Source organism: Macrobrachium rosenbergii, chromosome 9 (genome assembly GCF_040412425.1).
Source record: "Macrobrachium rosenbergii isolate ZJJX-2024 chromosome 9, ASM4041242v1, whole genome shotgun sequence".
Classification (NCBI taxonomy): domain Eukaryota; kingdom Metazoa; phylum Arthropoda; class Malacostraca; order Decapoda; family Palaemonidae; genus Macrobrachium; species Macrobrachium rosenbergii.
In genome coordinates this window covers 39022389-39049536 of record NC_089749.1, presented here as the reverse complement: position 1 = coordinate 39049536, position 27148 = coordinate 39022389, and the positions used below count along the sequence as shown (strand labels likewise).

At 39.7% G+C, this 27148-nt stretch overlaps 1 protein-coding gene across 1 annotated transcript in view; it reads left to right on the top strand.

The window, feature by feature from the left end:
* Nucleotides 1-27148, top strand: part of LOC136841702 (phosphatidylserine synthase-like) — a 419092-nt gene that overhangs the window by 93183 nt on the left and 298761 nt on the right. The window contains exon 3 of the mRNA XM_067108922.1: nucleotides 10741-10815. Within this exon, the coding sequence (XP_066965023.1) occupies nucleotides 10741-10815 (75 nt within the window). The remainder of the gene's footprint in view (nucleotides 1-10740; nucleotides 10816-27148) is intronic.

The following is a 27148-nucleotide window of genomic DNA, read 5'->3' as shown; positions in this document are numbered from 1 at the left end:
ACAAGTGACCTATTAGGTCCCAGAGCTGATGGTCAGCTCAGTGGTCTGGTTAAACTTCTAGCCTAGACTTGTCATTCCATCCTAATCCTTCGTGGCCAGCCCTATGAGAGCTGATGGTCAGCTCAACCTGGTTCGGTCAACTTTGACTCGACCAAAATGGTAAAAAAACGCAATTGTAAGCTAAAACTCTTACATTTTAGTAATATTCAATCATTTACCTTCATTTTGCAACAAATTGGAAGTCTCTAGCACAATATTTTGATTTATGATGAATTTTTAAAAAACTTTTTCCTTACGTCCAGCGCCAGAAATTCTTTTTCGTCACGTTGTCGTAATGTTTGCACTGTTTTATATTAGTCGTTACATAAAGTTTTATATATAGAAATGTGCACAATTTCATGTAGAATACAACAGAAAATAACTCATGGATGTAGCTTTTATCAGTTTTGAAATATTTCCATATAAATCACGATAACTGCCAAAATTTCAACCTTCGGTCAACTTTAACTCAACCAAAATGGTAAAAAAACGCAATTATAAGCTAAAACTCTTACATTCTAGTAATATTCAATCAATTAGCTTCATTTTGCACCAAACTGGAAGTCTCTAGCACAATATTTCGATTTATGGTGAATTTCTGAAAAAAAAAAAAAAATTTTCCTTACGTCTGCGCGTGGTAACTCGGCCGAACATCTCAGATATTCTTTCGTCACGTTGTCGTAATGTTTGCATCGTTTTATATTAGTCGTTACGTAAACTTTTATATATGAAAATGTGCGCAATTTCATGTACAATACAACAGAAAATAGCTCTTGGTTGTAGCTTTTATCAGTTTTGAAATATTTTCACATAAATCACGATAACTGCCACAATTTCAACCTTCGGTCAACTTTAACTCGACCGAAATGGTCGAAAAACGCAATTGTAAGCTAAAACTCTTACATTTTAGTAATATTCAATCATTTACCTTCATTTTGCAATAAATTGGAAGTCTCTAGCACAATATTTCGATTTATGGTGAATTTTTGAAAATTCACCATAACTCTGCCGAACATCTCAGAAATTCTTTCGTCACGTTGTCGTAATGTTTGCACCGTTTTATATTAGTCGTTACATAAAGTTTTATATATGAAAATGTGCGCAATTTCATGTACAATACAACAGAAAATAAGTCATGGTTGTAGCTTTTATCAGTTTTGAAATATTTTCATATAAATCACGATAAATAGAAAAAATTCTACTTTCGGTCAACTTTAACTCAACCGAAATGGTTGAAAACTGCAATTGTAAGCTAAAACACTTACATTCTAGTAATATTCAATCAATTAGCTTCATTTTTCAACAAACGGGAAGTCTCTAGCACAATATTTCGATTTATAGTGAATTTTTGAAAAAAACATTTTTTTACGTCCGCGCATTACGAATTCATGCATCATTTTGTGATGATATTTTCTCTGTGTTGCTTTGATCGTTTTACAATTTGTTATATACCAAAATCATCGCAATTTAGTGTACAATACAAAAAAAAAATAACACGTTAGCTTTAACCGTTTTGCTTACAGCGCGATTTGTATAAAATTACATATGAAAAATTTTTTTTGCGCTGTCATATATTTCAATATTTATATATGATAATGATATTTATTTTCATTTCTGATGGTTGTATACTAAACTTCAGCCAATGACAAAAAAAAGGAGCCAAAAATGAACTCTTAATCTTAAAAACTAAGCTTGCTGTGATTTTTTGAAAAAAACTTTTTTCTGCTTTCGGCGCTAACTCCCGAACGCCGCCGGCATACAGGAGACGTTTTTGTAAATAGAGGCTCGGCGTTTAAGGGTTAATTATATCCGCGTCAAGTTCTACCTCAGCGAGGTCAATCTCTTTCGCCCGAGACCTCGTCACAACCGAGACAGGCTTGAAAAATTCTGAAATATGCTTGTGGTCGTCCCCCACACCGACCACAGTCAAAATAGGGAGAATAGCAGTTTCATTCTCTATAGACAAATCATTGGCAAATATCATATCGATACCAGGGACAGGTAGAACATCTACAACTGCCAGCCTAAACTCACCATCAAAATATTTAGTCTCTACATAAAATTTTTCTAGTGGGTAAGAGTTTACCGTATTCAGAAACCTACCAAATTGAGAAAGAGCTCTTAATCTGTCAATCCTTCCGGTGTTAAGGGCATCACAGACCTGTTATTGCTCAATCTCCTTCCCAGTGTTCTTTCAAAACCTCCAAAGGACCATGCACACTATGGCTAAAAACAAGCTCAAAAGGAGAGAAACCCAAAGCCTCGTTTGGTACTGAACGAATAGCAAATAAAGCGAATGGGACTTCCTTATCCCACTCCTTCCCTGTTTCAAAACAGAACTTTTTCAATACGGATTTCAAGGTCTGGTGAAATCGCTCCACCTGGCCTTGACTCTGCGGGTGATAAGGGGAAGAAGTCACGTGACAAATACCTAATTCACTCATTTTCTTCTTAAAGAAACGACTTGTAAAATTAGTTCCACAATCAGACTGCAATTTCTTTGGTATGCCAAACTTTGTGAAGAAACCAATCAAAGCCTCCAAGACCTTTTCACCACGAATACTTCTCAGAGGGACAGCCTCGGGAAAGCGGGTCATCGTATCAATTATAGTTAACAAATATTCATTTTCCCCGCGCGTCCGCGGGAGAGGGCCCACTACATCTATGACCACCTCCCTAAAAGGCTCCCCAACTGACGGGATCGGGATGAGGGGGGGTTTAGGTATCTTTTGATTAGGTTTTCCAACAAATTGACAAACCCTACATGAAAGTACAAATCGCTTTGTGTCGGAACGCATTCGGGGCCAAAAGAAATATCGAGCTATTTTCTGAAAAGTTTTTCGTACCCCAAAATGTCCCTCAAGATTGCTTTCATGACCTAAGGACATAATCTTATACCTATAATTCTCAGGAATTACTAATTGTTGGGTTACCTCTATCTGGTCAGCAAGTGCATTCAATGACCTGCTAACCCTGTAGAGTAGCCCATCTAATTTACAAAATACAGGTTTACATAAATCATCATAATTATTATTAATTTCAACACCTCCAAATTCTTTGTTTTGGGCTTCTTTAAGTGCCCGAAGATTCCATTTCACATCCTGTAAATCAATAACATTATTATTAAGGTTAGTCTCACTGTCAGTCCTTTGTCCGTTAATTATATCCGCGTCAAGTTCTACCTCAGCGAGGTCAATCTCTTTCGCCCGAGACCTCGTCACAACCGAGACAGGCTTGAAAAATTCTGAAATATGCTTGTGGTCGTCCCCCACACCGACCACAGTCAAAATAGGGAAAATAGCAGTTTCATTCTCAATAGACAAATCATTGGCAAATATCATATCGATACCAGGGACAGGTAGAACATCTACAACTGCCAGCCTAACCTCACCATCAAAATATTTAGTCTTCATAATATTTCTCTAGTGGGTAAGAAATTACCGTATTTGGAAACCCACCAAATCGAGAAAGAGCTCTTAATCTGTCAATCCTTCTGGTGTTAAGGGCATCACAGACCTGTTATTGCTCAATCTCCTGCAGCTATATTCGCTGCTCATCCCTCTAAGAAGACAGCATCGAACGTGGCCCATGCACCAAAACCAACATCCACTATTTAGTAGGCCAGAGTCTCGTTCGTTACCGGAATTAACCAGACAAATCACTCCACCAACTAAGAACGGCCATGCACCACCACACACCAGCATGAAAATAAAAACATTCTTACATGGGGGAGGTATCTATTAACGCAAAACAACTGTTGAGGGGAGGTGAAAATACCCAAGTCCAGCCTTCAAGAGACAAATGATAAACGAAAACAAAATTTTTAAAACTGGACAAAACTAATAATAAATGTACTTAAATTTAAATAAATGGGTATGCAAGAAATGAATTTATGTTACTTCATTATTATATATATATATATATATATATATATATATATATATATATATATATATATATATATATATATATATATTATATATATATATATATATATATATATATATATATATATATACACATCTTACATGATTCGAGTTGTGCCTTTTCACTGGAACCTAACTAATGGGCATACGCGATTTTTTCACAGACACACGAAATTCTCGAGAAACCCTGCAGAAGTGGGTATTTAATTTTTTTAAGTAATTTACAAGTTTTCATGCTTTTATGTGTAAAATCTGTATGAAAAATGCATTTCATTCTTTTATGTGTAAAATCTGTATGAAAAATGCATTTCATTCTTCTATGTGTAAAATCTATATGAAAAATGCATTTGATGTTTTAATGTGCAAAATCTCTATGAAAAATGCATTTCATGCTTTCATGTGTAAAATCTCTATGAAAAACGCATTTCATGCTTTCATGTGTACAATCTGTATCGAAAATGTATTATTTTTATTTTTGTACATGCATAAATATGATGCAAAGGTAATTTCAGCACATTCACTTAGTGTACTTTTACAAGATGTGATACCCATTTGCAAAGTTACTGCACTTTTCAAAGATGATACCCCTGCAGAAAATGCTTGTTTAATGTTTGAAGTACATTTATAAGTTTTCATGCTTTTAACTGTAAAATCGATATGGAAAATTTATATTTATATTTCTGTACATTAATATCATACAAGTATTATGTCCATTTGCAAAGTCTTTGTCACAAGGACTTTACATGACCTTGAGATGAGGTTCAGTTGCGCTCATTTGATAAAATGAATTCTTTAATGTAATATCAGAGATGTAACTAAGAGTTGTATAAGTGTCATTCTTTGAGAACTACTCTGTTCACCTCGGAGAAAAGTGCTGGTGCAATCTGTATGTGCATGTAATTACAGCATGTTCAGTTGGTGTACTTTTACAAGATGTGATACCCTGCATTTTTCAAAGATGATACCCCTGTAGAAAGTGTGTATAATTTTTAAGTTTTCGTGCTTTTAGGTGTAAAATCAGAATGGAAAATTTGTATTTATATATTTATTTATAAATACGATACAAAAAGCAGTACAGTTACTTTATTACAGTATCTCTCTCTCTCTCTCTCTCTCTCTCTCTCTCTCTCTCTCTCTCTCTCTTCGTAGTTAGCGCTCAAACATACGTTTACAACTCATTATTCTCTGTACGTCATTACCTGTACAGTATATAATTTTAAATTGATTGAATTTTACCTGTACTGTACTACCTTCTACAAACATTATGTACATGTTTTCAATGTTTTATGGAATTGTACTTTTGTTGACTGACGTTTTGCCTAGTGATGCAAAGAAAACGGCTTTTACTCTAAGTGACAAAGAAAATGGCATCCCATGAATTAGGGGTAACATTAGTATACGTACGCACCTACTGTAAATGCGCTATTATGAAACTGTGCAGTACTCAATTTTTATGTCAACCATTTACTGTATTCCTTTTTTAAGGGTAATAAGCTAAATTTTAAATAAAATTACACTAACTTTAGTTCATTTAAAAGTTAGCTTAATACTTTGGGAGCATGATTAGGGTCATATTTAGTACTTAAACTCTGGAAATAAACATTTATTAGCATTTTTAAAGACCATGCCAAACTTACGCGAAAATTCACCTTGCACGAGGGGCTCCAGAACCTAACCTCATGTAATTTTGAGGTATGGCTAATATATATATATATATATATATATATATATATATATATATATATATATATATATATATATATATATATATATATATATATATATATATATATATATATATATATATATATATATATATATATATATATATATATATATATATATATATATATATATATATATATACACACATTCATTCACATACACATATATATTTTTTTTTATTTTGGTACTTTCATACATAACTAAAAGGAATGCAGGTGTGAAAAACTTTTTTTTTTTTTTTTTGAATAAAACGAAATAAATACAAAACACCAATAAAAACAGATATATAAAAACTTGTAATAAATATAAAACTAAATATAAAATCAATGCAGAATACTCACTCGTAATCCTGACTCTTCGTTCTGTTCTTGTTTTCTCCCTCCTCCATTGAAGAGTCTTGCATTTTTTTCCTCTCAACATGATGAGGCACAGGTGGAGGAGGGAGACGCGTGCCCTTACTGCGGATGGGCCACCCTTCGGCGGTCCTCTGCACCCTCCGGTGTCCCTCGGGTAGGCGCACTCCAATATATGACCACAGTGTGGTAATTAGGGTCACACTCCTCGAAACTGCAAAGTGCTACCTTGCAGGTGCGACAGACGTACTGGGTGTCTCTTCTTCTGCCATTCATATGGCACACCCGGCACCGTTTCTGCTTACGCCCTTCTAGGAGCTCCAGTTTGTGATCCCCTGCCTGCAGCTGACACACAGGGTCGTCTACCCGACGGGACATTGGAATGTGAGGGAGGGCGGCGGCATCATCAAGGGCGGCGGCATCATCAAGGGCGGCAGCAGCAGGGGTGGCGTCGGCAGGAGCAGTAAGACCGAGGTTGGCCCTCCTAGCGACATCTGCCCTATCCTCTCGGGGCAGATCTGGAGCTCGGGGCAAGGGGGCGGTGTTGGAAGGCCACTCCTCTGGATTAAAGTTTGTGAGGGCATTCCCAGCCACCTCGAGAAACTGGATGTGGGACAACCTCCGGGCATCCGAATTGTACCCATAGTAGAGGATGTAGGTATTCTGGAGGGCCAACTGAAGGAGGTATTTGAGGAGCTTCTGTGTCCACCTCCTGGTTCTCCTGGCGAAGGGATAATACTGGATGAGTTGATCAAAGAGATCAACTCCTCCCATGTGCCTATTGTAGTGCCTGATGACAGTACGCTGTTGGACACGAAACTCCTCATACGTAACTTGGCCCTGCCGACGTGTCTTCTTCTGCTGAACGATCTCTTCTTGGATGGGCTCATGACTCGTCGTAATCATGGGCACGAGTCGGACCCCCTTCCAACAGATGACGAAGACATCTCCCTTCCGCCGCCACTCTGTCTCTCCTCTTGCCAGATGTTGCAGCTGGCTAGCGAACCTCTTGAGAACATTCAGGGCACCACGCACCAGCCAAAGGTACCACTGACATTCACACCTGCATCATACAGTTCCTGGGCCAGGGATACCGAGCTATAATAATTATCCATAAACAGGTGGTATCCCTGGTTATGGAAACTATCCACAAGACCGAAGACAGTGTCACGCAGCGTGGAGAAGACCCCAGAATACACAGAGAAGTCCACGACGTATCCAGTGTTGGATTCCGTAATAAAAAATAACTTCACACCATATTTCTTTGGCTTCTTGGGGTTGTACACTTCTATACTTAGACGCCTTTTGTATGGCATCATCCCCTCATCCAAAGAAAGGTTCTTGGAAAGACCCATGAGAAACTGGCAACGTTCACAAATGTAGTCCAACACTGGGCGGACTAAGATGAGGCAGTCGGGGTTATTCCAGGGTATGGCCCTGCGGTTGAAGGCGTCAAAATATCTGTCCAACACCAGGAAACTATCACGGGGCATAATGCCAGGCACATTGGACGTACTTAAAAAAAAATTCCGCCTCCAATATTGCCTGACATTGGCAGCAGGCATCATTCCAAAAAAAATGTGGAGCCCCAAAAAATGCGCCATGTCCGTGAGGTTGCAGCCCCGCCAGCGATACGACAACATCGTCTGCAGTTCCTCACAGCAGTACCGAGCGTAATCCGCCGTCTCTGCAACGAGGTATTCCAGCAATTCCCAGGTCAGGAAGAGCTGAATGAACCCCAGTGCAGTGAGAGGCACAGGGACAGTCAGTCCAGGTGCTGCCGTGAATGGTTGCATGTTAGGTGGGGTGGGGTCCTCCAACCACCCCTCATCACTTTCGGATGAACGGCCTTCACCCAAGCTGCCGCGACGTTGCGACCTTCTGCGGGCCCGTGCGCTGGCACAACTTCACACTCCCACCCTCCCCACTGGCCCATCTCCCTCACTTTCACCATCACTTTCTGTCTCGTCCCCACCAGCCACAGTCGGTGCCTCCTCCTCCTCAGACTCTCCCTCATAAGCACTGAAACCACTAAATTCCAGTTCACTTTCCTCCTGTGGCTTCCGTACGGACATTGGGGCAAATACTCATCGTCACTAACATCAGGCGTGATGTCCTCATCACTAGATGACCAACTGCCATCGAAATGAGGACTTTCCACCTGCTCTCGATCGAGCTCCAACAAGTACTCGTCAATGTCCTTTTGTTGGAGGCCTCCCAAATACTTACAGATGCCCCTCAGTACACCCTGATGCTTCCTAGGGATCGTAAAAGGCACGGGATGTGGTCCTTGGTCCCTTTGGTCACACGTGGCCGCACAACACAGCGTTGAAAAGCTGGGTTACCTTAGGTGCTTGGTCCCTCTCCAGCATCCCAGTCTAAAACTCGCCTCACACGCTCACTACCGACAGGCAATATGCGCCTTTCACGGTCCTGACAGTGTTGGGACATCTCTGCAAATCTCCTGTTGCGTCACAAATACGCAAACATTCGCCAAAATTCTGCAAAACACGGATGTGTCAAGAAATCACTCTCCGACGATGCGCTGCTGATGCTTTGTAATGCGGGAAGGAAGAAATTGGCGCATGCGCAGCTAGGTGACGCTTCTAAACAAAACAGCAGCGTGATCCGTGAACTCCCAGCATCCCTCAAGGCACGTGATTTAAAACCTTTCGCAAACAAGGCCTATAATTATTTTTCCACGAATATTTAAAAAAACATTTTGTAGTCGACGTACCGTACGTCCACTCGGCACCCAACAGACAATTTTAGTCAACGTATGGTACGTCCTGTCGGCGTTTAGTGTTAAGCACGGTGCATTAGAGGAGTCCTGTTTGGAAATGATAGGAATGGCCTTGATTGTAGGAAAGTGAGAGTGAGCTTGTTTGATGAAGTTAAATCATGGGAAAATGTCTGCAGGGTGACACCTTGCCAGCTAAAGAAAAGGAGAGAGCAAATGATAATGGAATAAGAAAGTGTAGAATCAAACTGGATGAAGTGTTATGAGAATATCTGTCTATTGGTAAATAAAAGTATTCCATTTGCAAGCAGAAAAAATTTTGTCTTTATGACCTGTGATAGCCTGTGCAGCAGGGGCAGTGGTACTGGAAAAGAAATTGGAGATTGTGTAAAGGTTTATCTACAAAAGTCAATATTTATGTTCGGAGCAGGTATATCATATTACAAATTAAATTGCATACAGATATAGTACACAGCTGGTGGAAAATATATGATTTAGGGAGGGTAAAAGAAAGTTTGAAGGATATTTTGCAAGAAGATATGGTTCAATGATAATTGTGGGATGCAGTAACTGATGAATGTTTGTAAAGTGTCCTGATAAGAGAAAGTCCTCAGAGGATTGAAGAGAATAACGGTTCCTTTGTGTAATGGTAAAAATGATGGTTATGACAAAAGAATTGACGGGGAAGATCATTGTGAAACTGAACAAGGGAGGGGGGTGTTTGGAATAAGTTTTGTTATGAAACAATGATGAAAAAAGTTTAAGAGCAAAGGGAAAAAGCTGGACCCAAAAAAATTTTTGAACAAATTTACGTGAATGTGTTGAGGATGAATGTATTGTATATTCATTTATAGTGAATAAATGAAAAGTTTTTATGATGAAAGCAAAAGATGATTGGATATTTAGATTAGATGAGAGAGTAGCTGATATGGTGTAAAAGTAGCTATGAGCCAAAGGTGTTTCAAGTTTCCATAGCTTTTTAAATAGCTTTATAAATGAAGTGATACCTGAAATTAGATAAATGTAAAAAAAATTAATTGCAAATACATGGGAAAAGACTGATGACATATGCAATGTAGAGTGGCTAAAGTTTGCTGATTGTACAGTTTCAATTGTGGACGGTTAAGAAACACTGCTGAGTCTAGTGAAATGTTTGGAAGAGTTGTAAGAGGAGAAAACTAAAAGTAAATACAAAATAATAGAAAAATTGTAAGGGTAAGTGAAAACAATGAAGTTGGATCATTAAATATTAGTATTGATGGTGGGAGACTTGAAGAAGCATCTGTGACTCCTGTCCTCTTTCACTGCAGGCACTTCTGTATGTATGCAGTACAGCACAAGCAGCTTGTGTACTGGGTTTTTGTTGATTTGATGCCATTTTGTTTAAAAACATGCACTCATATTTAAATATTTTAACTAACTCTCCAATAAGGTAAGTCAGGCAATATGGCACCACCTATCAGTGTGACATCTAACATGGAGTAGTCACTGATTTGTTCATGTATTGTACAAGTAAAAAATGGTTGTTTCTCAAAGACAGTAATTGAATATCAGCCGTGGTTAAGACTAAGGACTCATGCAGTTTGAAGTGTTTTGCTAAGCTTAATATTTTGCACATCTGCAAGTGAAAATAAGTACAGCACAGTACAGTACCTGTACTTAGTTCTTCTGTGCCTACTGCGCATTATAACACAAGTGAAATAAGCATTAATGACATTTTTATTTTGAATATTCCATGTCATTTTTTAGATTTTCTTAGGATAAGGTATTATTTGTTAGAACTGAACTGTAATTGGACTGTTGTTTTAGAAAAACCTTTTCAACAGAAAAAACTTACCTGGGGTATGGGAAAATATCCCAAAATGTTGTTATTTGGTAATAGTTTAGTTTGCTGTACAGGCTTTCTTATAAGACTTGTTTAATATTAATATATAATTTACCTTCCTTTTTTCACCAGGATTACCGTACTGTTCGTAGCATGTTTGAGTGGTTTTTCCCCGAGTTGAAGAACTTCACAATTGATATGGATAAGGTAATTGTTAATGTTCTTGTTTACACACTGTATGATATGTAGAACTTGGAATGAGTCTTTGATTTGCTATTTTTTTTTATAATCCTTTGGCAAGTCAGTGTGTGTGAATGGTTAATTTTTTACAGTCAAGTGTAAGTTCAGTCACATTTTTAGATTAATATTTAGCATTGCAAATAACTGTATTCATCTAGAACGACATAAAATTTATCGTATATAGTCCATAATATACTTTAACCCACTTGTGGGACACTCTTACACTATTTTGTTTATATTTTGAGCTAAAATATTCTTGTTTATATTCGTACTGTATTTTTTATTTTTTTTTACAAACCAATGGATAATGAAATTGCGTGCGTATGTCCATTCACATTTCATGCCATTGGGGAACTTGATACAGCATGCCGATGTATGAAATTCACATTTTAAATATTTTTTGGTGATTACAGATGAAATATCAGCAGTGACAAAATATCTCTTGTGCACTGTTATGATATGTGTGATAGCCAACTAAACTTGTAATGAAAAAGCACAGTAAATCAAGCAAAGCAAAAAAAAAATTGAACTTCCTGGAGTTTTAGTTTCATGTTTTTATGTTTATGATATAGTAATTCATATTTCATTAAAGGATATGTATAGTACTAAGAGAGAGAGAGAGAAGGGTGGCAAACAGAGATATGTTTACATCGGTAAAGAAACGAATCTGGAAACAGGTGGTTTGCGATTTTGAGGGGTTTTATGTTAACATAAAGTATGTTAGTTTACCTTTGAATACCGTTTTACATTTTATGCGCAAAAACCAAAAACAAAGATAATTCCATTAATACATTAGTTTCTTTTAGCAATTAAAAATAATTATTTTCATAATTTTTTTTATAATAGACTCAATGAACTGATTCTGAGAACGTAGACATTACAAATGGTGAGATGGTTTTTTTTATATACAGTATCAGCATAATACAGTATAAATGGATTCTATAAGTAAAATAAGTTTCATTACTATTACCTTTACTGTATCCTAGATACAGTTGCAATAGCTTATTTGACTTTTGCAAATGGATACTATGAGTGTAACATCTAGACTGGCTAGGGCTAACATTGCCAACTTTTTATCATGTGCTGGCAGTCCCCCTTTACTGACGGTTCCGAGTTTGGGATCCGAGGTTACGGCGCTTTTCAAATATATTCATCAGAAATTATTTCAGGCTTACGACGCATGTTCGCAACATTACGACATAAATCCGACATTTCATGGCAAAAATGGCAGAATAATCATAATTTGAAGGTTTTTTTGATGTAAAACTCAATAGTAATGCAGTTTACATCGTTTTCAATACCCAGAGCATTAAAAGTAATGATTTTTGACGATTTTCGGCGATGTTCGACTTCTGATGGTTACTGATTCCCCGTTCTGTTTAATGTTCATTTATGTATTCTTTCTGTTTATATCTGCTATTCGTTTAAGAAGATTACTTCTTTATAGATGTTGGTCTTTCTGGCTTTTTTATGTAGTAGCATAGTTTGCCCAGGAGGCTTTAAGAAGACAATTGATTTTTCTTTCTTCATTAGCACCAAAGAAATAACTTTACAATAGAAGTACAAGGTGATATGCAGTACAAAATATAGGGTGAGTCAATGTGAGCCTGTCTTCTTATGTCAACCCACAATTGGTGAGGCTTGCAACCTCATGCCTTCTTCTTTGTGCCTTAGCTGCTCCTTATCTGCGCCTTCTCTGCTCAATTGCAACTCAACTGGACCTTTTTCGGTAATTTTTGGAAAAGATTGTCAAGCCCTAATAGGCAGGGAGTCTTGCTTTTGTCCCGCCTTCATTGATGTTGATTGGTCATGTAGATTACCTGAAACGCCCTATTTTTGGAACTGTACCTCCCTCAAGGAGGAGTTTCTAAAACACCAAAATTATGAATTTTTCTGGCTGTTATTCCACCACAAGGCTGCCTTCTTTTTGTTACTAATTCCTTGTGATTACCAACTCGATTAAGTGCAATCATAATAGCTTCGTAACCACAACACAATCATAATATATACCCGTGTTTTGCTGTTCTAATCACAACACAGTTTTGCTGTTCTAGTGCTAGTTTACAAATCTCTTTGTTCCTGAGTTCTGGCCTTGTGATCATGGTATAGCCAAAACACAGAGACGTTTTGATATTCTCTCTCTCTCTCTCTCTCTCTCTCTCTGTTCGTTTCTTCTAAATGTGTAACAATGGAAGGTTTCTCTCTTTCTCTCTCTTTCGTTATTTTGATTAACACTTAGAATATTCAGAATTCTTAGCTATCACTACAATACAATATATTAAGGTTGATAAGGAAGTTGCTGTATAAAAATATATTAATGGTCATAAAACCGTGGCAGGCTGTGGGTAAGCACAGGTAGGCTACCTGCCTACTGAACTGTCATTTAATAGGAAGAGTATATTTTGTTACAAATATGGGGAAAAAAAGATAGGTAATTGCCTTATGCATAAAGTTTTCAGTTTAAAAGTATGATAATTGTTGTTTATAAGCATACTGAGTGTTTACAGTTATGTGCTAGTGACAAGGTTAGTTGAGGAAGGGTACAGAGTTGCCCTTCAACACCCCTAGATATTTTTTATTCGCCATTAGTCGGATTTAGCCATTATCTGATGGTCCCTTGAATAATTAGTGGATTACTTATATAATTATATATATAATGTATATGTTATATATATATATACATATATAATCATGAAGCTACAAATGTCGCTTAATATCAAATCCATACTGCCTCGGGAATATCCCTGATGGGGAATTATCACCGAAGGGGAATTTATAAGTGATAAATGGACGGGCACTGCCGAGTCTCGATCCCGTGACACAGATAAGCAATCCAGCAACTCCAATCGACGCGTTACCACTGAACTATCGGGGATATTCCCGAGGCAGCGTGGATTTGATATTGTTACCGACATTTGTAGCTTCATGATTGTATATAGATCAGCGTATATATAAAAATATATCATATATATATATATATATATATATATATATATATATATATATATATATATATATATATATATATATATATATATATATATATATATATATATATTATATATATATATATATATATATATATATATATATATATATATATATATATATATATATATATATATATATACAGGTATTCCCCTACTTACGATGAGGTTAGGTTCCAAAAAACCCATCGTTTGTTGAAAAAATCGTAACTCGAATATGGCCTAGCCTACACTAGGGTAATCAGTACCATCTATACATATATGGTAGCCTAGCCTACACTACACAGTATACTTTATACATATATGGTATAGTAATTATTAGTGTCAAAGCTAATTCTGCAGGTTCAATGCAGACTGACATGATAAGCCAGTATTAAGAGAAATTGAATAACAAACAAGGTCTGGCCTGCACTTTCTTATATCATATACGGTAGCCTAGCCTACATTATACTGTATTCTATTTTCACATAACACCACCATTATACAAACATCAAAATAACGAATGTGCATCTTTTCCATGGATCTTTTAAAATGTTATGCTTTACTACAATGTATCCAATCGTAAATATTCTTATATTGCTTATGCATTATAAATTCCGATCATAATCAAAATGTTTTGGTTTCGAATCGATCACGCGGTCTTCATTTCGATGCATTTAACTTTCGGTTCAGAGGGCATTTCTTGCTTCAAGTTAGTGTAAATGAATCTCTAGATACTTTATTTATAAGGGACATGTGTATTTTTCGTTATACATAAAGTGTTTTTATGTCGAAATATAACTTAAATATGTCTCGTGAAATTATTTTAGCCATTTTTTTCGTTAGTAGATGACGTTGGCAGCTGGCCCTTTGTTTTGTGTAAACAAAAAAAATCAAGATTCCGTTCGCTATTTTCTCTTGATTTCATCATCATACCACGAGCTTTTTAAGTATGTATCTTTTATCGGCGTGAAAACAGCAGTAATATGTGTTCTTTCATGTCCAGTAGTTTCGATTAAAATACTTTCCAATTTTATTTGCGGTCAAGTTTCATCCATGTTGCCAATGTACGATAATTTATAGTCATTAGCAGCTTGAACATTCTTTTCTCAGCGTCAGCTACAACTTGCAGCTTAATTTTACTGTAGCAGTATATTTCCTTGCCGATCTTTTCTCCAAAGCGGATAAGGGTAGTGTAAAAACATATCAGTACTTAACGTCATTTTTAATATAACTACGATAATTGTTTAACCGTATATGGTTGAAATACAAGCAAAACAGTTGTTATCCGATTTGGTTATTAGCAAAACAACAGAGTCTCGTTCAGGTTGTTTATGGCTGTACATTTTCGCAAGAGTATAAGGTTACTAACAATGCTTTTATTATTCTCTTACTTTTTAACTAGAAGATGGAATAAAGAGATGGAGAAAAAGAAGTTGGTCTTTCTTGCTGCCTGATTCTCACGGCAATTGTATTATGCGCTGTTGCTCGTGCCGCTCGAAATTTAAAAATATTTTCTAAATATTGTTGTACCGGTATTAATTGCTAACTCCATCGTAAACTCGAATTATCGTAAGACGAATTATCGCCACTCGTGCACTACCTGTATTTAGAAACGCACAAAAATTGCAAACGAACACTGACCTATTTTAACTTCCGACATAACGAGAGCAAGTGAGGTTAGCTCATTGAATTAATGTACCTATTCCAGCCTCTCGGGCCAACGTATCGTACACCATACGCTGCCTGATTGTACGTTGTTGCCTGCGCCAGTCACCCGCGAAATTTAAAATTACGTATTTTCAAAATATTGTCGTATCGATATTAATTGCTAACCCCATCGTAAAAAGCTTAATTATCGTAAGTCGAATCATCGTAACTCAGCACTACCTGTATATATATATATATATATATATATATATATATATATATATATATATATATATATATATATATATATATATATATATATATATATATATATATATATATATATATATATATATATATACACACATATACAGTAGAACCCCGGTCCTCGGCTGTGCTAGAACTCGAAATAATCGGATTTCAACACGAAATGTTGAGTAAATTTTGCGTCGGAGTTCAAACAACAAACCGGAATCCAACCCGATGAATCATATGATGTTTGTAGAAAAAAGAGTTTCGGGCGGCTGCCGCTAGCTGGCGTTGTTGGTGGCATTCTTCCCATGCTTATTTAAAAGCATTTAAGGCCCACACATGCTGCTGCTGCTGCTGTTGAAAAACAATCCATGTTATCACATTAAATTAACAATACAGTATTTATAAACCGAATTACTGTATGTCTGTTATCATAAAATTAAGAAAAATTTCCGAAATTACGTCGGAACTCGGCAGCCTGTGGCAGATATAAACAAACCATATCGCCGGCCGGGTGGTGTATCACGGTACTAATTACATAAACATTCTGAATGTTTATGTAATTCCTTGTTAAACAAATGTATAAAAATAAAGATATGGGAATTTCTCCCATGTTACTTATAAAGTACACACAATGTAGAAAATGCCTTACACAAGTGAGATACTGTATATGTTAAATGAAAAGAACACCTACAGTTTGGGAAATCTAAAATGTTTCCTACCTCCAACCAGCAATGTTCACAGTCAGTCGACAGATCTTCAAACACAGCCTTCATCGAAGGCTTCTGTTAATAATTGGTGTTGATATTCGAATGACTATTTGTTTTATACCTAATACCTGCACACCCTGGGGCTCCATCCCCAAAAAAAAAATTCTCTGGACCCCAGACATTTCTGGCAAACAAACTCAAAAAGTTGTGCCGCCAAGCAGGAATGTTCTCACGTCTCAAAGATATCTGATGTAGTCAACACATACATTTTTCCTAATCAGGATGTGCTCTAGGCACCAGCTAAGTATCCTCTCAAGGTTCGTCATAATGCCTTTAGCCACACTTATTAATCAAGAATTAATTTGTATTGTAATTCATAAAATATCTCTTCACCTATGAGTTTTTCATATATACTGTGTATATATATATATATATATATATATATATATATATGTATATATATATATATATATATATATATATATATATATATATATATATATATATATATATATATATGCTGCCTTTTCCTGGATGCCCCTTGATAGCTTTATATATATATATATATATATATATATATATATATATATATATATATATATATATATATATAATGTGTATATATATATATATATATATATATATATATATATATATATATATATATATATATATATATATATATATATATATATATATATATATATATATATATATATATATATATATATATATATATATATATATATATATATATATATATATATATATATATAATGTATATATATATATATATATATTTCTGAGTTCAGTCCCGTGTCAGCGGTGAAATTCCATTACAGCACGAATTTCTAGGTATAACCATGCTAGAAATACCAGAGAAAAAGAGCTTTCAGGAAAGCTGGGGTTACTACCCCAGTCGATCGTCTTTTAGAAGACGTCGGTATAATGAAGGGTGAGTGAAATACCACTACCACGGAAATATACTCAAAGACCTCTCCTTATCAAAACCCCCGTAAAAGAGCGGTGAGCCGTTACAGCTCCCACACTAACACCCGCCAGGACGGCGACACCAGCGCCACCTACTTCATTCCATTTTCTAGCACGTGATAACTTCGCTTCTTTTGTGTGCTCGTCCCTTTTTGGATTGTTTTTACTTCATCTACAATGGCTTCGAGCACCTTTTCCATCTCTAAGTTAAGTACCATCTTCTTGTGGGGTTTTTTTATCTGTTTATGGCTGTCTTGGTCTCGTATTTTCATAAATATTGGGATCTTCTTATGGCGCCACGGCGTCCCCATCAGCCATGTCGACCGCGAGGCTCCTTCTGTTCTTTTCGGTCGGAGTTTTCTCCTAGTCGCTATATATATATAGATTTTAGCCCTTGAATTCCTTCCTGGTGGTTCCGTGCGGTGGCTCCCCCTCCAATTTTAGTTTTTGTTTTGCATTTTTGGCCTGTCGGCCTCTCTTAGGGAGTTGCTCCGTCCAAGTACCCCCACCAGGTTGGGTTCTTTTTCATTTAGTCTCATAGGCTATTATGTTATACTTGAAGATGGTGCTCTTCTTTTAGTTTTAGTATTTTTTAGTTTTATTTGTTTATTGTTTTTGGTTGTTAGTTTACCCCTCTGTGTAGCCTTACCTCTGGTGGGCCCTCCGAGGTAGGCTACGCTTCCTGTGAACGTAATTTTATTTTGATTGTTTTTATGATGATGGTTGTAGTGTTTGCTCCATCCCTTGCCCTGGGTGCGGAGATCAGGTTGAGGGAGTTTTGTTGCTGTTTCCACCGGGATCGTTTTAGGGTCAGAGTGAGCCCCTTAGTCCTCTTCCTCCAGTTTGGGGGAATCGAAGTTCTTTGGATGTGTTTCCTCTAGGCTAGTCGCCTACTTATCCCCTACTCGTTCCTGGTTGGCTCTCGGCACAAAATTTCTCTCCCTGTTGGTTCCTCCTCTCCTTTTACACCCCTTTCTCCTTCCCAACCTATACTAGGTTAGGTTTATATTAGGCTACGCCTAGGAGGAGTTGGGCTTTGGGCTGTGTAGCTCCCTGGAGTAGGCTTCCCTTCCAAGTTCATTTGGAAGGAAGGATGCAGTTGAGCGGGTGTCATGTTCTCCTTGTCTCCTCTCCCCCCTTCCTGGTAGCCTACTCCTCTTCACTGCCCCTCCCCCCTCAGCCTTGCTCTCGTGCGGGTGACGCTAGATGGCGTTTTCTCCGAGTCAGGGACTCCTCCTATTGGTTGAGGGATTCGCTCCCTCCCATATCGTCCCCAGCTTCGCTGTGGTGGGGTGGGTGGTTCGTTTGCTCGAATGCGTGTTCGAATCCTGTCTCAGACCTCTCATCTCCCCATCGAGCTTGAAGTTAGGGTTTAGGTGTGGCCCGCCGTATGTTATGAACATAGATCCTTTACCCATTTGTTTCTCCGGCGGGGAGGTGAATGTGGGATGATTCTATGTCACGCTAGCGTACGGACTCCTCCGGTCTCCGGAGTGTTACCATCATTGTTATTTTTGATTATTGTTATTATTATTATTTTGTTTTACCATATAATTGATTCCGGTCCCACCGGGGCTCCGCCCGTTAATTTTCTGGCAGCCCTTATGGTTGGTTCCTGGTTTCTCGTTCCTTCATTCCCGGAGTCTTCCGGGTCTGAATCCTTTACCTTCCACTCTGTGCATTTAAAGCTTATTGGCCCAGTTTATTTTGGTAGTTCTTCTCCGCCGGAGTATTCGGTTGTAGTTGAGTTTCCCGGCCTTGCCGACTTTATTTTGCTTAGAGTGTGAGGTTCATGTACTGTTACCTTTACAGACTGTTCGCTGTGAGGAGCCGGGTGTACCGCCTCCCTTCATCAACCCCTACGGGCACGTAGTGTGTGCCGGACCCACGCTGGTTGTGCGGTCCGACTGGATGACCTGGTTGTTTGGCACCCCAATGGCTGTGAGGTTTGCTTTGCTCTCTCCTCAACCATCCAAGGACGAGTCGGTAAGTGAAAGTCTTCTTTCCTCCGGTCCATGCTCCTCATAATTGATATATTGTTTATATTCTCCGTCTGACTTTTCATTCTGACTAACTGCAGGTTTCCTTGCAGGCGGATGAAGCTTCCAAGAAGTCTGCCTTGGAATCCCTCCGGGCCTGGGTGGCTGGGTTCGGCAGGAATGTTCCGTCGGGGAAGCCCTACGTCCTCGACGCCAGGTTGAGGGACTTGCTTTACCCGGCGCACGGGTGGCGCTGCAGTGCCAGAAGAACTTGCCACCCCTATTATTCAGCAGATCCGGATGCGACCCAGCCACCTCAAGTGGACATCATGTACGCTGAGGTCTCGGAGGATGTTGCCGCCCTAAATCTCGACTTGGAACCAATGAATACGGAGCAGGACCAGGTGGTAAGTGGTGAGGTAAGTGAGGATGTTGGGGCGGGCCCCCTTTGTTTGACTCCCTGCTTCATCTGTATCTTCATTTTCAGGTTTTGTGAAGTCTTCCTCTTTGGGTGATAGAGCTCCGTCTGCTATCCCCAAGTTGAAGACTTCATGGAAGGCGAAGGGCTATAAGTCCTCGACTTCCAAGAAGGCATTGCCCTTCCCCGTCGAAGGCTAAGGTTTCAGGACCGGTAGCCTCCGGGAGTAAATCTAGCTCCTCCAGCAAGGGCGCGAGTAAGAGGGCGGCAAAACCAAGCCCTCCTCGCCAGCCTCTTTTTGATGCGCAAGCCCTGGCCACTGAACTATACAAAAAGTTCACGGAGGACCTAGATTCTAGGTTTGAGAAGATCTCAGATAAGTTTGCCAACTATGACAATATACTGGCAGGTTTGGCTCGCCAACCTAAGGCAGAACCGCAGTATTCTATCCCCGACACTGCGGACCTCCCGCCGTTTGATGTCGGAAACCCTTGGCGGTTCGCACTCCGGGCCATCCAACATGATGGCAAACTCACCTTGACGGTCTGGGCACGAGGCGGTTGGAGGAGTTGGAGTTCTTCCCCCGATCTCTTGCCCCTTATCCTGGCTTCGTGAGGCTTACTGAAGAAGCCTGGATTCGGTCAGAACAAGGTTCCTAGGGAGACTGTCATCATCCCTAGAGACCAAGCCCAGTCGGCTCTCCTCGCACTCTGATGGAGTGGCAGGCAGTGAACACAAAATTGACCCCTTTCAAGGGCAATTTCACGATGTTCACCCTGGGAGAAGATCTTCCCACTCCTTGTATGGACAAAGTTGCTCTGGCTACGGCCCGAGCATGCTTTGACGGGAATCCCTTTCCTCAATTAAGGGAAACAGACCCTACTTCACTGGTATTCCCAGGAAGTAATGAGTTCTGGGTGGACGCCCCGTCCACTTTCACTGTAGGCAAGCTGGACCCTCTTTGCGCTTCCACGCAGTTTAGCGAACAACTCCTAAGCTGCCGGAATCTTTGTTGAAAGCGGAGTTTGAGACCGGACTAAGTTAGCCCGGTCCTTGAGCTCCGGCTGTCTTACTGAGGCTACTGCCGTCTCCTGCTCGGACGAACCCTTTTTCCAGGTCCTGGCTAAGTCTTTCCTGGCGAGGCTTCCAGTTAGACTTGCATGAGTTTGTTATGGCTAGGCTGGAATGCAGAAAATTTATTTTTGCTGACGCTACAATCCGCCACGAGCCTAACAAGCTCATTAAAAGCTCAATCTGGGGACCTAACCTCTTCCCTGAAGGAGAGAGAGGTTACATCCGTCATGTCTGAGGCTACACGGGCCAATCAGAGTCTTCGCGCTCGGTGGGGAATTCCCACTTATAAGCGCAAGACCCCAGAATCGGCCGGCCCCAGACGAGAGGAGGAGAAAGGTTCAGGAGACATAAGAGGCCCCATCATCAGGCGGTGGTTCAAGCCGTCCCGGTCTCGGCAGTGGCCCAGCCATCTACCTCTAAGTCCCAACCCCAACAGTATGTGTTGGTCCAACCAGCTGCACCCCTCCTATGTATCCTCACCAGCATACAACCCTACATATGAAGGCCGTGGATTTTTTCACGGCCTCAATAGGGTTGCAAGGGGAGGAAGGGGCAAGGCCCCCACAGAGGAAGATCTAACACCACCCCAAGGGGAAGAGGACGTGGTAGAGGAACAAACCCGCTCCCTCCCACTGAGAGAACACAGGTAGGCGGTCGCCTGTATTGGTTCAGGGACCAATGGACCTTCAGCCCTTGGGCACACAGCATTGTGTCCAAGGGACTAGGGTGGAGCTGGATCAAAATCCTCCTCCTCTAAACAGATTTTACCAGCCACCCACATCAATCCTACAGGATTATGTAAAGGAATTGCTCAACAAACGGGCAATAAAGAAAGCAAGGCACCTAAAGTTTCAAGGCAGGTTATTCACTGTTCCCAAAAAAGACTCCGATCAGCAAAGAGTGATCCTGGATCTGTCGCGTCTAAATCTCTACATAAAATGCGACAAATTTCGCATGCTTACGGTAGCTCAGGTTCGGACTCTACTTCCGCGTGGGAGCCGTCACCACCTCTATCGATCTTTCAGACGCTTATTATCACGTCCCAGTTGCGCGGAACTTCTCTCAGTTCCTCGGTTTCAGACTCGGGAATCAAGCCTACTCCTTCAGGGTCATGCCCTTCGGTCTGAACATTGCACCCAGGATATTCACTGCTGGCGGATACGGTAGTACAGCAGCTCCGGTCCCAAGGAATTTCCCTAGCAGCGTACCTGGACGACTGGATAATCTGGGCTCCAACTGTTCCGGAGTGTCAAAAAGCCACGTCCATAGTCACCAATTTCCTGGAGTCATTGGGTTTTCAGCTGAACAGGAGAAGTCCCGCCTGACTCCAGAGTCTCGGTTTCAGTGGCTGGGTCTTCAGTGGGACCTGTCCTCCCACACGTTATCTCTTCCCTCCTTCCAAGAGGAAAGAGATAGCATCTCTCACCAAGAGGTTTCTCAAAAATCCATCAGCATCCCGCCGGTCCCAGGAAAGGGTCCTCGGGTCTCTCCAATTTGCCTCAGTGACAGACCTGCTCTTGAAAGCCAAATTAAAAGACATAAACAGAGTGTGGCGGAGTCGAGCAAACACCAAGCTCAGGGACAAGGTCTCCTCTATCCCTCGGATCTTAAAGACAAGACTGCGGCCTTGGACCACAGTCAAGGGCCTGTCCAAAACAGTTCCACTTCAGTTTCCCCCCGGCACTAGTTATTCACACAGACGCTTCTCTAAGCGGCTGGGGGGATATTCACCAAAACAAAAAGTACAGGGAACGTGGTCCACAATGTTTCAGCAGTTCCATATAAACACCCTGGAAGCCATGGCGGTCTTTCTAACGCTGAAGAAAATCCGCCCTCCCAATCGGATTCATATCAGGTTGGTGTTAGACAGCGCAGTGGTAGTTCATTGCATCAACAGGGGCGGCTCCAAATCAGGTCGAGTAAACCAAGTGATGGTAGCTATCTTCTCCTGGCGAACAAGCACGGTTGGCACCTGTCAGCCACCCACCTGGCAGGTGTCCGGGCGTGGTGGCGGATTCCCTGTCCAGGACTACCCCGTTGGAGACGGAGTGGTCCCTGGATTCGGAATCTTTCCAATGGATTTGCAGCCGGGTTCCGGGACTCCAAGTGGATCTGTTCGCAACGGAGAGCAACTTCAAGCTCCCCTGTTACGTAGCCCCCAACCTGGACCCTCAGGTGTTCACCACAGACGCAATGACAGTAGATTGGAACAGTTGGGAGAGAATTTATCTGTTCCCTCCAATAAATTTGCTGCTGAAAGTTTTACACAAACTAAGGACATTCAAAGGTCAACCAGCTCTGGTAGCCCCCTATTGGCCGAAGAGCAATTGGTTCCCTCTCCTTCAGGAACTGGGCTTGCGGAGTCTTCGGATTCCCAAGCCCATTCTGACCCAGACAGTACAAACCAAGACTGTGTCAGCTTCCTCAAGGATTCAAGATGCCCTAGCTTTATGGACTTTATAAAGTTCGCAGCTCAAAAAGGAGCAAACATTGACCCTGTCAACACTCTGTTTTTAGAATCAGATAAAAGAGATTCTACTATTAGACAATATGACTCAGCAGTCAAAAAGTTAGCCTCCTTCCTGAAAGCATCTGAAGCCAAAATTATGACGACTAATTTAGGAGTTTCCTTCTTTAGGTCACTGTTTGAGAAAGGTCTGGCTCCGCCACTATTACCACAGTCAAGTCGGCATTGAAGAAAGTATTTCTTTACGGCTTTAAAATCGACCTTACAGATTCTTATTTTTCATCCATCCCCAGAGCATGCGCTCGTCTGAGACCAGTATCACGTCCACATTCGGTTACTTGGTTTCTCAATGACGTCCTTAAGTTAGCGTCAGAGTTGGATAACTTCCATTGCTCTTATCAGGATCTGTTAAGGAAAACCTTATTTTTACTTAGTTTGGCTTCAGGTGCTAGAATTTCAGAGCTGTCAGCTCTCACTAGAGGTGATAATTTTGTTAACTTCCTCCCATCCGGAGAAGTCCTCCTCTTCCCCTGACCCTAGATTTTTAGCTAAGAACGAAGACCCACAGGACAGGTGGTCTCCTTGGAAGGTGGTGCCCCTTCCTCAAGATCAATCTTTATGTCCAGTCCATACACTTAAATCTTACCTCTCAAGAACTCCACAGAGTAAGTCGGGTCCTCTTTTTATCAGGGAGAAAGGTGGTACTCTTTCTCTTAATGGTATAAGACAACAAATTCTGTATTTCATTAAACAAGCCAACCCAGATTCAGTTCCTAAAGTTCATGATATTCGAGCAGTGGCTACTTCTATTAATTATTTTCATAATATGGACTTTTCAGAGTTATCAAAATATACGGGTTGGAAATCACCTCTAGTGTTTAAACGCCACTATTTAAAATCACTCAAGCCCTGAAATATTCTACTATAGCAGTGGGAAGTGTCATCTCCCACCTTAAATAATTATATCCTTTCCTTTTCCCCCCCCGCCTACCTCATTTGCTTCTCTGCTTATTCTCCTGGTCGTTTATGCCTCACTGCCTAGCTCTTCATATTGATGTTTTTGTATTTGATGATGGAAAACTGTAATCTGATTATGCCATAATTGTTTTTCTTACGGGGTACTGGACAGTTTTTGTTTGGCTCCACGTACCCCCAGATAATTGTGTGTGTTATTTTCATTAGTCTTGTCTCTTACATGTTTAAGCCTAAGTTTACATATATAGTTTTAAGGTTGTTTTTCTTGTTCTGTGCACATTTCATGTTTCACTACTTTTAAGTAATTTTAAGATTTTTGAGGTTTTTTCCCCTTCAGACCGGGGACCTCCAGTGTTTTGTAGTGTTAAGTTTTTGGTGTGCCTTAAAATTAAGTTGCCTTACTTTTAAGTATTCTTGCTTCATGGAAGAGATTCCTTAATTAAAATTATTTTCGTTAAATTTTGCCTTTTTCTTCAGGTTACCCCCTTTTTTCCAGTAGTAGCAGTCTTGGCATGATTCTCTATCACTATTTCACCGGCTGACACGGACTGAACTCAGAAAAGGGATTTTGACAGAGGAAAAATCTATTTCTGAGGAAGGTCCCGTGTCACCCGGTGACCCTCCCTGTCTCACCTAGTTCTCCTCCCCCTTCTTGCACATGCCAAGTCTGGGGTTAGTGCTAGCATGGAATGAAGTAGGTGGCGCTGGTGTCACCGTCCTGGCGGGTGTTGAGTGTGGGAGCTGTAACGGCTCACCGCTCTTTTACGGGGTTTTGATAAGGAGAGATCTTTCGAGTATATTTCCGTGGTAGTGGTATTTCACTCACCCTTCATTATACCGACGTCTTCTAAAAGACGATCGACTGGGGTAGTAACCCCAGCTTTCCTGAAAGCTCTTTTTCTCTGGTATATCTAGCATTGTTATACCTAGAAATTCGTGCTGTAATGGAATTTCACCGGGTGACACGGGACCTTCCTCAGAAATAGATTTTTCCTCTGTCAAAATCCCTTTATATATATATATATATATATAATATATATATAGATATAAATATATATATATATTTTATATATATATATATATATATATATATATACTTATATACAGTATATTTATAAGCTATCAAGGAAAAGGTATGGGCTATATAAAAACAACAGTTTATTTTGCTAACAGCGTTTCACAATAGATTCTTTTTTAAGATATAAGGACAGATTGGCCCCGCTTTTGTCATCCAACACCGATATAAATGCCCTCCCAAATGTGAACGATGAACTTATGTTGGATGCAAAATAATAAAAACTTGCTAAATGAGTCCGAATCCACAAATGTCAGTAGGAGTCAGTTTCAGAACTGGCACAGACTGTCAGACCAGAAGCCTCCAATATACATAATCACGTGTTGCACTGCAAAACCGACATCAATTTTGCAGATTTTTAAATCATATCTTCTACGCAAGATGAAGGGGAACTTACCATTTTAGAGTCCATCATGATTAAAACTACCATCCCCTCGTTAAACACCCAGACAGCCTCCACACAGCTATTCATAACATAAGTTGTTTGTTTATATTTTGGTCTGTACCTCAACTTTTATTTAATCTCTTTCTTTTTTTAGATGTTTTAGTTTCTCTTGTAACTCAGTTTAGGTAGGTCATGTCCATCTTTATAGTGATTTTTAAATTGTTGTTTTATTTTGTTTTTTTTCTATGAGATTTTAAGTTATATTTTTGTAAAATTACAACCTTGACTCACGAACACAATCCGTTCCTAGACCTTGGTTGTGTTCAAATTGTTCGTGACTGAGCTAATCTCCATATAAGGTTTAATGGGAATAATATTAATTGGTTCTCGACCATACTCCCAATATATATTATGTATATTTTGCCTTATTTTACACAGATAATGTAAAAGTCAGTGTAAAAAAAAGTGTTAATATATCTAATAATATAATTTAAAATGGTAAACTAACACTATAAAAACGTTTGTAAAGTGAACACTTACTATGACTGGCAAGACTTCTGGCTTGATGGACAAGAGAAGAGGAGGGTGGTGGGTGGGTGAGGAGGTTATTGTGTGGAAGGAACCCTCCCCATCCAGGTCGGGAGATCTCGTTCCCAGAGATTCAACTCTTCTAGGTTTTTTTGGTGAACTTTTAATCACAAACTTATCCAATGTCTGTTGCCTTTTCCTTCCTTGCATAACTCTTCTGAAATGGCTCATTAAATTTTCATTGAGCATATTCACGATCCTGTTCGTAACAATTTTGTCCGGATGATACAATTCAAGGAAGCACTGGACATCATTCCACTTTTCCAATGAAGGCTTTTATCACATCACTGCTGACATCTGTAACTTCCTCCCCATCCTCCTCTTAAGTTAGTTGATTGCTCCCCTTTTTTTTTGCTCCTGCTGCTCTTTTGTGGAGTTGAACATCAGTTCGTCCGTTCAAATCTTCTGAATGTTCAGCGACCAATTCTTCAACATCTTCGTCGTTGACTTGTAGACCCATACTGTTGCCCATGGACACAATTTCTTGCACAATCTCTGCATCAAGCCCTCAAAGTCACGGACAGTTACGCACTCTGTTTGTTTCCTGTTCCACGAGAATTTAATGTGTGGTGCGTAACTACTTCAGTCCATGCGTTATCAATGAGGGTTATGCAGTGAAAAACATTAAAGTGCTTCTTCCAAATTTCTTTTAAGGTTAATTTTGTCTCTTCAGTTACACGGAAGCATCTGGAGAAGAGCGCTATGTATATAATTTCTTAAAATTGCTAATGACTTGTTGGTCCATGGGCTGGAGAACAGAGGTCGTGTTGG